At 45.4% G+C, this 13,969-nt stretch overlaps 1 protein-coding gene across 1 annotated transcript in view; it reads left to right on the forward strand.

The window, feature by feature from the left end:
- Positions 1-13,969, forward strand: part of LOC147012319 (uncharacterized) — a 118,209-nt gene that overhangs the window by 9,002 nt on the left and 95,238 nt on the right. The window contains exon 3 of the mRNA XM_085856378.1: positions 1,382-1,832. Coding sequence (XP_085712504.1) covers positions 1,382-1,832 — 451 coding nt within the window. The remainder of the gene's footprint in view (positions 1-1,381; positions 1,833-13,969) is intronic.

The following is a 13,969-nucleotide window of genomic DNA, read 5'->3' on the forward strand; positions in this document are numbered from 1 at the left end:
AAACATCAAAGAGTCACTGTCTGTCAAGACATTGTCGAGCGCCTCGAGGACGATCCAGACCTGCTCGGGAGAGTCATTACTGGTGATGAATCATGGATATTCGAATACGATCCCGAGACCAAACGGCAGAGTCGTCAGTGGAAAAGTCCGGCATCACCAAGACCAAAGAAAACAAGGATGTCAAAGTCGAAGGTCAAGGTGATGCTCATCGCGTTTTTTGACATCAAGGGCATCGTCCACTTTGAGTTTCTACCACAGGTTCAAACAGTGAATCAATACGTGTACAAGGAAATCCTCCGGCGCCTCATGAGATCAGTCCGGGACAAGAGGAGGGATCTGTGGGAGAACATCGCCCGGGTGCTCCACCATGCCAACACCCCTGCTCACAGTGCCCTGAGCATCCGACAGTTTTTGGCGGAGAGGAACGTGCCAACTCTGGAGCAACCCCCATATTCGCCAGACTTGGCCCCTTGTCATTTTTTCCTATTCCCCAAGCTCAAGGGGGCGATCAAGAGGACCCGATTTCCTGATGTGGAGGCCACCAAAAGGGCTGTGATGACGGAGCTCTGGAGGATTCTAGAAGAAGCCTTCCGGGGGTGCATCAAAGCGTGGAATAATAGGATGGACAAGTGTGTGAGACTGGAGGGAAACTATTTTGAAGGGGACAAGCTGTGATTTCAATATATTTTTTGGAATAAAATTTCTGTGATGTCAGTCCCGTTACTTTTTAGACGGACCTCATATGTGGATGGTCACCATCTTTCAACGATCCAGTTACTCAACTAATATCAACCGAGATTACATGTTTCCATGTTTTCTGTTGGTTTTACTAATATTTTACTTGTAATATATAGTGTTCGACACATCCATCAACTAGGGTTATTTAATTTTTCCAGCATGATAGTACAGAAGTAGCACAATTAACTTTGAGATGTGTATCCTTAGTTTGATTCCCGATCCGACTATAAACTTCTAGGTTGGTACTTCACAAGGCAGGACGTTGCATTGAAAACTTCGCCGTCTCTCGGATGGATGTTGAACTGGGTGACCTCCCATCTGCCAGCATTAGACCAGATATCTTGAACATGCTGCTTTTAAAATAAAAATAATTATAGTATCCGGATCTGGATCCAAATCGTCACCAAAATCTAGCAAACTAGTCCTTGTCACATACCCAACCTGTCCACCAAGTTTCGTCCGAATCCGTCCATAACTTCTTAAGATACAGTATTGTACTCACAGACAAACGGGGGTGAATGCATAACCTTCATCCACCTTCAGTGGCAGAGGTAATCATATTACTTGGTGTGAACAAATCTATTGTAGTTAGCGAGACCTCGCTATTTTCTCCTTTTGTTTTTTTTCTTTTCTTTCTCTGCAGCAGGTCATGGATGATACAAAACTATTCCCAGCCTGGCTGCAAGATCACGGTCTAACGTTGGAGACAGCTCAAGCCATCGTGAGTGAGTTGGGCATCAAGACTCCAGGAGCACTCGGTGCCTGCTCTGGATCACTTACAATGAGAGCGGAACTCTTCTCGCTGGCCAAGCAGAAGCTACCTTTTGCAATGTATGCCGAGTTTCGTCGCTTTGTGGAGTCTCGATTGGAGCCACAATACGTGCAAGCAGGAAGCCCCTTGTTGGTGGCTGTGCTCCATTCCATGCTGATCGCAGTCAGTCAAGAGCTTTCAAAATGTGCTCAGAAATTGATCTCCTTTGACATTGTACCTGCCTCTCAAGACAGCCAAGAAGAAGCTTTTGGAGATGCAGGCTTGAGAATATTGGATGTATGCAGCCTTCAGCAACAAGATAAGAACATGAACTCAGAACTCGGTATGTGATGGTGAAGGGTAACGTTAGCTGATTATTATGGACAATATGAATGTGGTGAATTGTCCAAAAAATTGTATGCACACCTCTACGGAATCTTTATGCTAATGTTTCCTCAAGCAACGTCAAACAGTGTGGCCTCACCAAATACTCACCCTCCCCACTGCCAAAAGTTGTCTTCCTCACTGTTGCCTTTCCTGTGTGGGATTTGAGTTGTGTTACAGAGAGATGATGGATTGAATGGAATGTGTGAGGCTTCCACCTGTCTCCCTCAACCACTCCTCAACTTTATCTACCTCGGCCCAGTAAGGATCAATCTAGTTGTTTTGTGCTGAAACTTCTTTATGGCAGCAATGTCATTCCTCAGATGTGGTGACCAAAACTGCAAACCATATTTCAGATGAGGTCTCATTAAATTCCGAAACAGCATTAACACTACCTCTTTGGATTTATAGTCTTTCCCCCTCCTAGTACAACCTAAATCTCTGTTAGCTTTACTTATAGTTATCTTGCAGTCCTGTCTGCTTCCCTCCCGTTATCTTTTACCAACCCTAGATCTTTCTTTCTGTGTGACACGCTCTAAGATTGCTTATTGCATCATGTAATCTCTATTTTCATTATTCTTATCCATCCCCAGCACCTTACTTTTTTAAAAATAAATGTAAATTTTACCTACCAAATTTTACCCAATCGATTGAAATACACCACATGGCCAAAAATATGCGGACGCCCCTTCTAATTAGTGGATTCGGCTATTTCAGCCACACCCATTGCTGACAGGTTTATAAAATCAAGCACACAGCCATGCAATCTCCAGAGACAAACATTGGCAATAGAATGGGCCGTACTGAAGAGCTCAGTGACTTTCAACGTGGCACCGTCATCGGATGCTACCTTTCCAACAAATCAGTTCGTGAAATTTCTGCCCTGCGAGAGATGCCCAGTTCAACTATCAGTGCTGTTACTGTGAAGTGGAAATGTCTGGGAGCAATAACAGCTCATCTGTGAGTTTGTTTGGCCTACCACTTCACAGAACGGGACAGCCGAGTGCTGAAGTACATAGCGCAGAAAAATCGTCTTGTTGGTTGCAACACTCACTACCGAGTTCCAAACTGACTCTGGAAGCAACGTCAGCACAAGCACTGTTCAGCAAGAGCTTCATGAAATGGGTTTCCATGGTCGAGCAGCCGCACACAAGCCGAAGATCACGATGCGCAATGCCAAGCGTCGGCTGGAGTGGTGTCAAGCTCACCACCATTGGACTCTGGAGCAGTGGAAATGCGTTTCTGTGATGTGATGTGATTGATGGAGTGATGAATCACGCTTTACCATCTGGCAGTCCGTCGGACTAATCTGGGTTTGGTGGATGCCAGGAGAACACGACCTGCCCGAATGCATAGTACCAACTGTAATGTTTGGTGGAGGAGGAATAATGGTTTGGGGCTGTTTTTCATGGTTCGGGCAAAGGCCGCTTAGTTCCAGTGAAGGGAAATATTAACACTGCAGCATACAATGACGTTCTAGATGATTCTCTGCTTTCAACTTTTTTGCAACAGTTTTGGGAAGGTCCTTTCCTGTTTCAGCATGGTAATGCCCCCGTGCATAAAGCGCGGTCCATCCAGAAATGGTTTGTTGAGATCGGTGTGGAAGAACTTGACTGGTCTGCACAGAGCCCTGACCTCAACCCCATTGAACACCTTTTTGATGAATTGGAACGCCGACTGCGAGCCAGACCTAATCACCCAATATCAGTGCCAGACCTCACTAATGCTCTTGTGGCTGAATGCAAGCAAATCCCTGCAGCAATGTTCCAACATCTTGTGGAAAGCCTTCACAGAAGAGTGGAGGCTGTTATAGCAGCAAATGGGGGGGGGGGGGACCAACTTCATATTAATGCCCATGATTTTGGAATGAGATGTTGGACGAGCAGGTGTCCACATACTTCTGGCTATGTAGTGTATCAAGACTATCCTGAATCTGATCACCCCCTCTTCCCCAAGCCCTGCTCTGTTATTTATGTAATGCCTTCAAGCTTGTTATCATCTGCGAATTTAAAAGCTGACTTCACCGCACTATCCAAATCGTTGATGTAAATTATGAATAACAAGAAGGAGAATTGCTTTGCAATACATGTCACTTATCGATGTGATATTTTCTAAGTCCAAAAAATTGCATTCCTCTGAAAAATCGACGAAACACCCTGAAACTTGAACTTCTTCTGTAACTTATCATAATAAAGCCCACGTACCATGTTTCGGATGTATATGCTGAAGGGTTTGGGAATACAGTCTGAAAAACCACAGGTGGGATGGATGGATGGACGGACAGACTAATCCCTGAGGTACCCCCATGACTTAAAACTTCCCAGCAAGACATCCTTCCACTCACAGCCACTTTTTACTTCCCATCACTAATTCAGGTTCCAATCATTTTAGCTATTGCACAAACTACTCGGCAACCCCAAACATGAGCAAACAGCCTTATACAGGGTGTCCCAAAAAAATATACAACTTTTCATCTGCAAAGAGGATGTGATCATAACATATTTTTAAAAAAGATATATGGCTGGATAGAAAGCTGAAAGGTTGAAGTTTATTGTACCAATGACAAAATTGCCACCAAAATATTAATTTTGGTATAGAATCGTCGTTTTCTTTTAGACCACATGTTCGACGTAGGCTCCACGTTGTCCGATCACTGCCTGCAAACGTGTTGTCATGTTCTCCATCACTTTGGGAAACGTTTCCTGAGGAATGTTCTGGATTTCTCGGTGGATGTTTTCCTTCAGCTGATCAAGAGTCTGAGGCCTAGGGTTTCCATAGATCCTGTCCTTGAGATACCCCCTCAAGAAGAAGTCTGGAGGAGTAAGGTCAGGGGAATACGGTGGCCACTCAACGTCTTCGTAGAGGGAGATAAAGCGGCCCTCAAAATGTTGGTTGAGAAAACGCCTTGTTTCCCTGGCTGTATGGGGCGGTGCCCCATCCTGCTGGAACCACTGGGTTCTCATCTGGATCAGGTTGTTTCTCCTACGGGCCTGAGTACGTAGCTCAGGCAGATAGAATTCCTGAATAATTTCGCGATAGTTCCTCTGGTTTACCGTGCAAGTGCGTCCCTGGTCATCTTCAAAGAAGTATGGACCAATTATCCCATATCAACCAACTGCCACCCACATGGTGACTTTGAGAACTCATCGAGGAACCAGTTCAGTTGATGCATTACCAGGATTTTCAGTTCCCCAATACCGAAAGTTTTGCTTGTTTACCTCCCCGGACAAGTGAGCATGGCATTCCTCCATCATGTGAAGTTTTTTTTTTTATCCCCCGCCGCGTGGCGGAAGGGGGATATTGTTGTCACCTGGGTCGTCCGTCCGGCTGGCTGGCTGGGCATCAACATTTATAGCTGTGAGTGCGCTAACTCATAAACTGTTCGCCATATCGATTTGAAATTTGGGTCACATATGTACCACCTGAAAAGGAAGAACCGTATTGATTTTGGGCGTGGCCGGATCCAAGATGGCCGACTGGGGCGGCCATCTTGAAAAAAATGTTTTTTTTGTAATAAATGGAAAACCGCTTATCTGATTTCAATTATTTTTGGTTACTACGTTCCTCACCCCTGGGGAACTTTTTCGAGATGATGACCAAATGGTGTCTTGTTTCCAATTCACCTCCCTCATTATCTGGAATATGTATGACCTTTTTCATTCAATGGTGGGGGATTCCCCATCTTGGATGGGTATGTTTTTTATTGAGGAAATCTGTATCTTCCTCCAACTTTACTGAGAACCAATTTGCAAAGTCTAGTCGTTTGCGTTTCTGTTGATCAGTAAGCACCGTTTCCGTTTGAATTTTGTATGGAAAGGCATGAATGTCTTGGCGAAGGATCCTCTGAACGGTGCTCTTATGAATGTTTGTCTCTGCAGAAAGTCGTCGAATCGATTTTTTTGCACTCTGAACGACCGCCTGTCTCACCATTTCCACATTTTCTTCACTATGACCTGTCCTCTTCCGACCACTGTGACCCTTGTGAAGGTCACAGATGGTTCCCACATTGGTAAACTTTGTGATGGTGCACTTTATTGTCCGAAAGTTTGGTGCATGGTGCAAGTGGATACCGAAATGTCTCGAGTAAAGACGTTGCACCTGGATGACACTTTTCGTCTGGTGCCAAAGTTCAACAATTTTCGTCCGTTGTTGTACGGTCAGTCTTGGCATTTTTCTGGCGCTTCCTTGGTATCAAAATAAACTTCAGGGTCTCTGCAACAAGAAATGAAGCATTAGTGACAAAATTACTGCTTTTTTTAGGATCAAACGAAGAATTTTAAAAGTTGTGTGTTTTTTTGGGACACCCTATATATATGGTACCTTATCAATTGCTTTCTGAAATGCTAAATGTGCAACACTTGCTGAACTTCACTCATCTAAGCAATCATAAAATGGTTCATTTCTTTCCATTTAAATGGGAAAAACGACTTTTTGGTTCACGAAAAAATATTTTCACGAAAAAAATAAGTGACCACTTTATTCGTTATTGTTGTGTGTCTGTCTGTATGTTTGTATGTATGTGTGTCTGTCTGTCTGTCTGTCTGTCTGTCCCGAGCATAGCTCAGTGGGTTTTGATCCGATCCTGACGAAATTTTGGTGGGAGGTTTATATCCTGACCTAGTTGTGTTTTCCTGAAAATGGGCATGGTGCGCCCATTATGGGCGGAGCCATGCCCAAAAAACGTGTTTTTAGGGGGTAGCCGATTTCAATTTGCATCTTCTCCTAGGGGGTTTGTCGAATCTGGCAGAGGTTTCGGTATTTGGTTCGCCCAATGGTACCTGCATAGCCCCACGGAGCTCGTTTTTTTTTTATTTTTTTTATTTTTTTTCATTTTCGTCACAAGGTCACGAACTTAGAAAATTGCGAATTTTGACGTAAAAAAAATTCTTCTCCGAGGGGTTTGTCGAATCTGGCAGGGGTTTCGGTGTTTGGTTCGCCCAATGGCACCTGCATAGCCCCACAGAGCTCGATTTTTCATTTTCATCCCAAGGTCAAGGCCACAAGGTCACGAACTTAGAAAATTGCAAATTGTGTTTTTCGGGGGTAGCCAATTTCAATTTGCATCTTCTCCTAGGGGGTTTGTCGAATCTGGCAGAGGCTTCGGTATTTGGTTCGCCCAATGGCACCTGCATAGCCCCACGGAGCTCGATTTTTCATTTTCGTCACAATGTCACGAACTTAGAAAATTGCGATTTTGACATAAAAATCCATCTTCTCCGATGGGTTTGTCGAATCTGGCAGTGGTTTCGGTATTTGGTTAGCCCAATGGCACCTGCATAGCCCCACGGAGCTCAATTTTTCATTTTCGTCCCAAGGTCAAGGTCACAAGCTCCACGAACTTAGAAAATTTCGAATTTTGACATAAAAATCATTCGACCGCCCAAACTTTGAGAGCTTGGATGACAATATTTTTTTATGCATAATCTTGAGGTCATTCCCCACGTAAAGTCTTGAAACCATTTTGCTCTATCTCGAACACCTTGCCCGTGGCGCCCCCGCCAAGTTTGTTTTTTACGTTGATTTCATCAAAGTATGGATAATCCGATGAGTGCGAAATACCATATAGCCTATATGACATTATATTGTTCCTGGAATGTTCCAGAGGAAGTTTTGCACCAAAGGTCATAATCCTTGACCTTTGACCTTTAAAGGTCACAAAGGTCAAATTTTCAAAGTTGTGGGAATCGAACCGGGTTTTCGACCTTTTTCGACAAACTAGCTCCAATAAGCTATAGCACGTATCCTGTTTCCTTATTTTAATGTCCACAACATTGTTTTGTGACCTTTAAAGGTTATGCAAAGTTCAAATTTTGAAAGTTGTTGAATGAAACCGGGTTTTCGACATTTTGCAGCTAATGTCGCACCTGTCACTCGTACCACATCATGTTGATCATTTTTATACCTTGGTCAAACATTATCACATTGTCTCATCCTTGACTTCTGAAACAATCTGCATCGTCAAATACCGCTCGTGAACCATCGTCGTCTTCAGACTTGTCTCTCTTAAATAAAATTATAATTAAATTAAATGTTGACTGGGTTCAATTATTTTAAATGTATCTAAATTGTTCCCCATCTAATCCATCCAACATCTCTGACATCATCCCTGCAACTAGAGTTAAACTAACAGGTCTGTAGTTCCCAAATTATTCGCTGAAATCTTTATTAAATAGTGATGTTGCTTTATTAACTTTATTAAATTTTCAGTTTATTATCCCACCCCCCGGAGGGAGGGAGCGGGATATTGTAATCGTCCGGTTTGTTTGTCTGTTTGTTTGTCTGTCTCTCTGTCTGTTAGCAACTTTACGGCAAAACGGCTTTAGCAAACACTATCAAATTTAATCCACAGGTGGGCAATGAACCTTGGACGACCCCATTAACTTTTGGGTCCAATTGGATCAAAGGTCAAGGTCACGAAAAGATCAAAATCGTTTTTCGCTCCTAACTTCGTCAAAAATGATCTGATTTACTTCAAACTAAGCTGATAGTGAACCTTATTCTATTTGTCACCTATAATCCATTCCTATAGTGAAAAATGCATATTTGTGAAGATCGGTCGGGTCCGAAGTTTTGGGGGTCATGGTCATCGGTCAAAATTACAAATTTTCCATTATGAATCAAAAAAGGTGAGGGATATGCGTGTTTACTATGGAAGACGTATATCAAGTCCTTTATTGGCTTTCATTTGACACCATGACATTTGACCTTACGTGGCCTCGAAAGGTCAAAATCATTTTACGGTCATAACTTCGTCAAAAATGGTTTAATTGACTTCAAACTAAGACTAAAATATTCCTTATTCTATTCCTTATAATCAACATTCAGGTTAAGGATGTATCAAATTTAAATTTGATCCCCAAAATAACTTTATGCCTTAAATGGGTGGGATTTGTTGTGCTTGGCACAGCGTGTTAAATTTGTAATTAATCTTGATTAAATTTGAGACTATCAAATCCTCTGTTTACCTATCCTGGGCGGAGGAGCTCCTTGTGAGCCAACGGCCATCCATATCTAGTGCCCAACTGTGTCTGCGGACGTCCTCCTGCAGTTGGGTTACTTCTTATTAGGAGGTTGGTGGCAGGATTTGCACTCCAGCCACCGTAAAACGCTTCATTCCGCAAAACGCAAAAACGCAAAAAAATCTGAAAACCCACTCCGTGGGAGTACCTCCTGTGCAGCTTCCCTTCGCAGGGCAGCTCACCGGATGATGGGATTGGGGCAAAGCCTTCGGGACCCCCAATCTTTGATAGGAGGGAAACCACGGGGTAACATCCCTGGGTCAGATTGCGGGAGAGTGTGTCGGAGTGGTGCTGAGGTGTCGTCCACCAGACGGCGGTCTCCTTGGGTTAACCTGAGGCGGTCCCTTCGGGTGGGTGCCTGGAATGTCCTATCCCTAAGAGAGGATGATCACCTGTCTCTGTTATCATCTGAGCTCAAGCGTTTGGACATCGGGATTGCAGCTCTCTCTGAGGTTCGGAGACCGGATTGCGGCGAGATAATGGTGGGTGGTTACACCTACTATTGGTCTGGTCGCTCTGATGGTTACCATACCCAAGGAGTTGCTGTAGCTGTGTCCAATAAGCTGACCCCAATGATAATTAAGGTAACACCGGTCAACGAGCGTATTATGAGATTAAGGATTCGTCACTCCTTAGGTGTCATTTCCCTGGTCTCTATTTATGCTCCGACTGAGGCGAGTGATCTTACCGTGAAGGATGCATTCTACGCCACACTCGAGTCTGTGGTTGATCAGTGCCCCAGACGAGATACACTTCTAGTCTTGGGGGATTTCAATGCATCGACTGGAACTGATAGGGATGGTTATGAGGTGTGTGTTGGTCCCCATGGGTCAGGAACTATGAACCAGAATAGCACTAAGTTCCTTGACTTTGCAAGAAGTCATGGACTTAGGGTGGCTGGTTCATGGTTTCAGCGCCCGCAAGCTCATCGCTGGACTTGGTATTCCAACGCTGGCGGTGTGGCAAAGGAGATTGACCATGTCCTCATTGACGGTCGTTGGAGGATGATCCAGAACTGCAGGGTCTACCGGAGTGCTCATTTCCTCAATACTGACCACAGGCTTGTTGTAGCAACTCTAAAGCTGCACCTTAAATCCTGGAGAATGGTACCATCCCAGCCTAGGCTGGATGTTGCCAAGCTCAGGGATGAGAGAGTAGCTGAGGAGTTTGCGAACAGGCTGAGTGGACACTTGGGGGGTCTGGGTGCTTTGGGGGTCCTGAAGAGTTGTGGAGCACCTTCAAGACCACCGTCCTTGATGTTGCCGGTGGATGCCTTGGAGTTCACCGCAGGGCAAAGAAGAATTTTGTCTCTCAAGGGACACTGGATACCATTGACCAGAGTCGCAGGGCCAGGCTGAATGGCAGAGCTGAGCTGTTCAGGGAGCTGAGGCGTAAAACTGTACGTGCACTGAGGGTGGACAAGGAGGCCTATGTGCGAGGAATCTGTGAGGGGGTAGAGCATCACCTGTGGACAGGTGATTCTCGTCCCGCTTACAGGGGAATTCGCGCATTACGTTCATCCAAGCCCATCCCTCGGAGCACTGCAGTTCGAGCAGAGAGTGGTAGACTCTTGACAGAGGAGTCTGAAGTGAAGGCCCGCTGGGCCGGTTACTTTGAGTGGTTGTACCAGGCTGATCCCCCAGCTGTCGAGTTGGACGTCAAGGGTGTTACAATCCCTGTTGCTGACCCTCGAATCAACTGTGGTCCACCATCGCTTGTGGAAACACGGGCTGCGGTGAACCAGTTGAAACGGGGCAAAGCTCCAGGGATCTGTGGCATCCATGCTGAACTTCTCAAGGCTGGTGGAAATGCTGCACTCGCGCCGTTGCATGCAGTTTTGTGCTCTGCCTGGAACACAGGCATCATCCCAACTGACTGGAAGAGGGGCCTTGTTGTCCCTCTCTGGAAAGGGAAGGGTGATCGCCAAGACTGCAACAACTACCGAGGGGTGACGCTGCTCTCAGTGCCGGGCAAGGTCTTTGCTCGGATAATTCTTGATAGGGTTCGCCACCATCTGCTTGAGCACCAGCGTCCAGAGCAGTCAGGCTTTACACCAAAGAGGTCAACGATTGACCGTATCCTTGCTCTTCGTGTCCTCACTGAACGCAGACGAGAGTTTCGGCAGGGGCTGCTTGCAGCCTATGTTGATCTCTGTAAAGCGTTCGATTCAGTGAATCGGGATGTCCTCTGGAGGATTCTTGGTCTTCGTGGGGTGCCACCGAAACTGATCGATCTGATGTCTGAACTCTACTCTGGTACTGAGAGTGCTGTGAAGTGTGGTGGTACCGCCTCTGACTTATTTCCAGTTGTTACTGGAGTTCGTCAGGGATGTGTACTTGCCCCCACACTTTTCAGCACTTGTATGGACTGGATTTTTGGGAGGATGTCGGAGAGATCAAGTTGCGGTGCATCGTTTGGCAATGTCAAGATCTCGGACCTTGATTTTGCAGATGATGCAGTCATCTTTGCGGAGACTTTAGACATCCTCTTGGGGGCCCTCGAGGTGCTGAATGAGGAGTCGGAGCCGTTGGGATTACGGATTTCTTGGGTCAAAACAAAGATCCAGGCTTTCGGTGACATCTTGGATGCTGCTGTCCTGTCTGTGTCTGTTTGTGGTGAGGATGTTGAGGTCGTGGATAGATTCACTTACCTTGGCAGTGATATTCATGTCTCCGCAGGTTGTGAGCCGGAGGTCAATAGACGTCTGGGTCGGGCCTGGGGAGTCATGGATTCACTGGATCATGGGGTGTGGCGCTGCCGGTACCTGTGCGGGAGGACGAAAGTCCGAGTCTTCAGGTCCTTGGTACTTCCAGTCTTGCTCTATGGGTGCGAGACTTGGACTTTGACCAAGGATCTGAGACGGAGACTTAATTCCTTTGGTACCAGGTCTCTTCGGAGAATCCTTGGCTATCGCTGGTCGGATTTTGTGTCCAACGAGCGGTTGCTGAGAGAGACTCGGATGAGATTTGTTACCTGCATAGTCCGTGAGCGTCAGCTGCGGCTGTATGGACATGTGGCTCGTTTTCCTGACGCTGATCCTGCTCACCAGATTCTCTCAGCGAGGGAGTCTCATGAGTGGAGGAGGCCAGTGGGCCGACCACGTGCCTCATGGTTGCAGCAGGTTGACCATCATCTCAAGGAGATGGGGATGGGCCTGGCATCTGCCTGGGGGATGGCCAGACGGAGGCCCCTGGAGTACCGGCGGAAAGTGGACGCAGCGACGCGCTGTTCTGGCACATGCTCCCATACCTGACCTGACCTATCCTGACTCCATTGAGCTGTTGAAGATACCTCTTAACATTACGTATATCTTCTGTCCAACCTCCTTCAATAAATACGCTTGGGTGTACATTATCAGGGCCTGGCGCTTTATAGTCTCTTCGCTTTCCTTGCTGTATCTCTATTTCCTCCACTCCAACCTATAATACCTCCTCTTCATCTCCTCGATGGATTCTCTCAGCTATCAGTGTGAACCTTGACTGTTTTGTGTAATTGCAAAATAACCTTAATTAGACTGCCATCTCACAATTCATCACTAACCAATCTTTCTGTGCTATTCTTCAATGGGCCCACACTTGTCTTAACCTTCTCTGTGCCGATCAGTCTCCAAGGACTGACCCACTCACTCTCGTGTGTATCTCTCTCTCATGGCCCTGGCTTTACAAAGGCAAGAATACACCATCTTATTTATGAGGAATCTCTGGGTCGCTCCTGGGAAATCCATCAGCTATCTCTGTACCATGGACTTTGTCGAGGAGAACTGTTCGGGGATAATAAAAAAAACAACAACCATCACCCTCCTGGTCTTGTTCTGCCTCTGGATTTATATACCTCACTGAAATATACTTAACCTGTACACTGTATATTTGCTCATTGAGGGTTATCCATTTCTCGAACTGTGATTTGCCACATGTTTCTCCCAATCGATGGCACCGAACTCTTCACATCCTCAATGTTTACCTTCCTGATAGGTTTACTGTACTGTCCGTAACTCCAATTAACAGCCCCCGCGCGTGCACGCACGCGCATACACACACACACACACACACACACACACACGCACTCAATACTTCTCCCGTTTCCAAATTTTCACTCTGTAAAAAATATATGATGATCATGTGTGTAAAAAAAAAATTAATTAAATGATGTAGTCTACCTCTTCACCTTATTTTCATAAAATATCATAACTCTTAACTTTTTTTTCACTGTAATTACCTTTTGCCAGAAATTTGTCAACACGTCACCGATGGGTGTTTTGTTGAGTGCACTCTGGGTCTGTAGACAGGTGCAATAAGCAAAGTGCTGTGGAGCACGTCCTGGGCTCACTGAGAGTAATGTAAGCTTGCTTCCTTTTCATCCTGATGAGGGTGGACGGCAAGGTTTTCAGTGGAATCTTCTTCAGTCTCATCATCTGATGATTATCACTTGTGGGTAGCCATGCTGAGCACTTCCATTTGTTTCATTTGTCTGCATTCCACAGTCATCATCGGGGATGTGCCGTGACTGAGCCTGCGTGGATTGATTTGGGTTGATGGAATGCACCTCTGGGGGGGATAGGAGTGGGAAGTTGGGGATTTTTATCACGTGTAGTCATTTGTGCTGATTGTTGATGTAATTCTCGTGTTAAACTGTGAAGTTACTTCTTCCTGGTCCTGATTCAAGTATTCTGGAAATGACTATTACTGGGTGTATCACACACATTATCAGTAAAGAACAACTTGTAGACTTGAATGAGAGAGTTCCTACTCAAGGATAAAAATGGCACAACCAACTTTCACTATTATTTACTCCTTCGGTGATTGTTATCCTGGTGCTGACTTCTTTTTTTTTTATCCTTGAGGATAAATACCTTTTTACTTCAGCCACCGAAGGTGGACGGAGGTTATATTTTCACCCCTGTTTTTCTGTCTGTCTGTGAACAGGATATCTCAAAAAGTTGGGGATAAATTTGGTCGAAATTTGTGGGACAGGTTGGGTGTGTGACAAGGACAAATGATTAGATTTTGGTGAAGATCCAGATATGGATCCGAGAATTTTTCAAGTGATTCTTCACCATTCTTACAACCTCTCATCTTCT

Source organism: Eptatretus burgeri, chromosome 15 (genome assembly GCF_056783735.1).
Source record: "Eptatretus burgeri isolate ZD-2024b chromosome 15, Ebu_testis_v1, whole genome shotgun sequence".
Classification (NCBI taxonomy): Eukaryota; Metazoa; Chordata; class Myxini; order Myxiniformes; family Myxinidae; genus Eptatretus; species Eptatretus burgeri.